General features: G+C 53.9%; 1 protein-coding gene across 1 annotated transcript; it reads left to right on the forward strand.

Annotated features, from left to right (window-relative positions):
• The first annotated feature begins 750 nt into the window (after positions 1-750).
• LOC116902332 (EKC/KEOPS complex subunit Tp53rk-like) lies at positions 751-3111 on the forward strand. The gene is made up of 2 exons (XM_032904806.1): positions 751-1055; positions 2412-3111. The coding sequence occupies exons 1-2, from the start codon at positions 794-796 to the stop codon at positions 2888-2890; spliced, it is 741 nt and encodes a 246-aa protein (XP_032760697.1). The 5' UTR covers positions 751-793; the 3' UTR covers positions 2891-3111.
• The last annotated feature ends 251 nt before the right edge of the window (positions 3112-3362 follow it).

Below are 3362 nucleotides of genomic sequence, written 5' to 3' on the forward strand. Positions count from 1 at the left end.
GCCACGAATATGAACGAAACCCAAGGACCACAGAGCCAGGATGCTGGTACCATAGCAACCCGGACCAAAGGGCTTCTCTTCTGTATTTTCAACAGAGCCCCAATGAGCATGGGGCAGGGACAAGGAGGTCAGAAGCCATGTGAAGAGGGCTCCTGTCCACCGGCACCTTGTAACCAGCCTCTCATTTAATTCTGATAACCCCTCACCCCAACAGACCGAGGTAACCTCATTCTGTAGATGAAGAAACCTGAGCTCAGAGGGATGGTGCTGGCTGCTGATAGGCTGGTGCCAGGCATTAGGTGGCGTCTTCGGATAGAAAGCTTTGCCTAGTCTCTTGTTCCCTTCCGGCTTAGAGCATGTTTCCAGACTGAAGTGGGACACGAGTTCGAAGCTAATCTAAGCTACACGGTGAGACTCTGTCTCAACAAAAGGAAAAAGAAAAAGGAATAGAAATTTAAGAATCCTAATAGAAAGGAGCGACGCGTCCACAAAAGAGTTTTACCAAAAGAGCCTCCAAATCTCAGATTCATCCCAAAGCCGGAGCATCACCAACAGGCTTCCGGAGGAAGCCGGAGAATGAGAAGCTTTTGTCCGAAAGTTGCCGAACGCTCACGGAGATAGACGAAGAACTTCGGGAAGGGCAGCGCGAACGTGGAGAGGTTGTGAGGCGGAACCATTCTTGCAGAATAAAGTTGTTGAGCGGGGGGGGGGACGATGTTCATAACGGAAAGAGGCCGGAGGATTTCCGAAGCGGGCGGAAGCGGCGTGGTCGGGGTCCAAACTGCCCGAAAGCATGGCTGGCGGGTCTTCGGAGGCAGAGACGGAGGCGGAGGCGCTGGCCGCGGCGCGGGAGCGGAGCCGCCTCTTCCTGAGCGGCCTGGAGCTGGTGCAGCAGGGCGCCGAGGCTCGTGTCTTCCGTGGCCGCTTCCAGGGCCGAGCGGCCGTGGTGAAGCACCGCTTCCCTAAGGGCTACCGGCACCCGGAGCTGGAGGCGCGGCTTGGCCGGCGGCGGACGGTGCAGGAGGCTCGCGCGCTGTTGCGCTGCCGCCGTGCTGGTGAGGAGGGCCGGACGGGGCTCCGGGAGACGGGTCGGGACGGAAGAGACCGGGCTCGGGGAGACGGGTCGGACGGGACAGACGGAGCTCCGGGAGACCGGTGGGGACCGGAGAGACGGGGCTCCCGGAGACGGATTTGGACGGGACAGACCGGGCTTCCGGAAACGGGTCCGGACGGGACAGACAGAGCTCCGAGTTCCAGGTGCGGAATCAGATGGCAATGCTTAAGGACTCACTGTGACACTCAGGACGCCATTCCTCTTGGTTCGCGGGACTACGCAGCTGTTTCTCAGCTTGTTTAGCGCCCAGAGCCCTCAGTTTCTCCTTTCTGCGGTTTCTACTTACTGTCCTCCTCTCTCCATTTGGTAGTTTTAAGCAGCAGGTGTCCTGACAATCAAGGCATAAGCATCGTGTTCGTATGCTGACATAGTTCAATAAATGTCTGATTTTATTAAATTGCTTATTTTCTCTTTAAAAAAACATCCGCCAACAAAACAACAACACCATTACTCCAGAGAAAATGAGACACAGAGGACAAGTGCCCAAGGTTACACAGCAACCTGGTAGCCTACCTGTGGCCCAGAAGCACCGACCCTTTGCTTTTTCTTATTAGTGCTTTTTAGGTGCCTACTATCAGGACATTTATAGATGCCAGGAGACTGAAAACACAGCAGGGAACAGGCCTGCACTTTTCGGCCCCAAAGGGGCAATGGAGTTATAAAGTGTGTTCTATATTCTTACCTTTTGTAAGTTTTATCAGACAGGGATGGGGGCCACCTTGATGCCCATTGACAGGTCTCCACTTTCTAGGAAAGTGTCCTGAACCTGGGTGACCTTCAGGAGAGACTCCTGAAGTCAACTGGAGGCATTGCTACCAGCTTACAGTTGTGGAGACTGAGGCGTAGAGTAGCTAAGGGAGCCTTGAGGTTTCACAACTTAAGGAGGAGCTGGGATTTGAACCTGCCTGTTCCAGAGCAAAGGTGAGCCTGTAAGAGGACACCCTGCTTAGCCTCCTGCTCTGTCCTTGCCAGGTGGAAACTCAGACTGCAGGATGCTCTCCTTCTGGCTTCTTGTCTTGTTTGTTTTTAGGGAGTAGCAATGAATTCAGTCCTAAGGAGGCTTGAGAAAGGAGGAGCAAGCTTTGACACTTCCAGACTTACCCTGGGCTGTCTCAGGCCACATCCTGCGGGGCTATAACAGGGCAAGCGTCTGGGTAAATTGTGCCACTTCCCGCAGTATCCCTAAACCCTCCGTCTAAGGTAGACTTAGACTGAGAAACTGTCCACCTGTGCAGGTGAAGCCGGCCTTCATGAAGGAGCACTCCCTAACCGAGCTAACCACGTGTGTCCATTGCAGGAATAGCTGCCCCCGTCGTCTTCTTTGTGGACTATGCTTCTAACTGCCTATATATGGAAGAAATCGAAGACTCGGTGACTGTTCGAGATTATATTCAATCCACTATGGAGACTACACAAGACCCCCAATGCCTCTTGGACTTGGCCAGGAAGATCGGGCAGGTTCTGGCCAGACTGCATGACGAGGACCTCATTCACGGGGACCTCACCACCTCCAACATGCTCCTGACACGGCCCCTGGAGCAGCTGCATATCGTGCTCATCGACTTCGGGCTGAGTTTTGTCTCAGGACTGCCAGAAGACAAAGGCGTCGACCTCTATGTCCTGGAGAAGGCCTTCCTCAGCACGCACCCCCACACCGAGACTGTGTTTGAAGCCTTTCTGAAGAGTTACGGTGCCTCGTCCAAGAAGTCCGGTCCAGTGCTGAAGAAGTTAGATGAGGTGCGCCTGAGAGGGCGAAAGCGGTCCATGGTCGGGTAGCAGAGCTGTGTTGACTGGCTCACAGTGAAGGATGATGTAGACCAGGCTGGACCTCAGCAAAGCATGGGGTCGTTAAGTGGTCTGTGATCATGCTGGGACACCACCATCCTTGGCTCACTGTTCTCAGGGGCTTCGTGTACATGACGTTTATTTTAGGCAGAACCGGGTGGGTAGCCCAGGCTGGCTTCAAACTATGTAATTGAGGATAACTTTGAACTTCTGATGCTCCTGTATTCATTGGGGTGTAGGTGTGTGCTGTCACATCTGGTTTCTGTGGTGCCTGAGGCATACTAGGCAAGCATTCCAGCAACTGAGCTGAGTCCAGCCCTAGAAATGGGTGTTTCAGATCAAACAAGCTTTCCCCCAAATGGCTGTGGGCCTGCATAGCAGGCAGCACTGAGCTGAGAATGGTGGTGTAGTCCTAGAAGAACAAAGGCAGGACTCAGTTTGGGATAGCGGTTCTTGGTCTGCC

Source organism: Rattus rattus, chromosome 5 (assembly GCF_011064425.1).
Source record: "Rattus rattus isolate New Zealand chromosome 5, Rrattus_CSIRO_v1, whole genome shotgun sequence".
NCBI classification, from domain to species: Eukaryota; Metazoa; Chordata; class Mammalia; order Rodentia; family Muridae; genus Rattus; species Rattus rattus.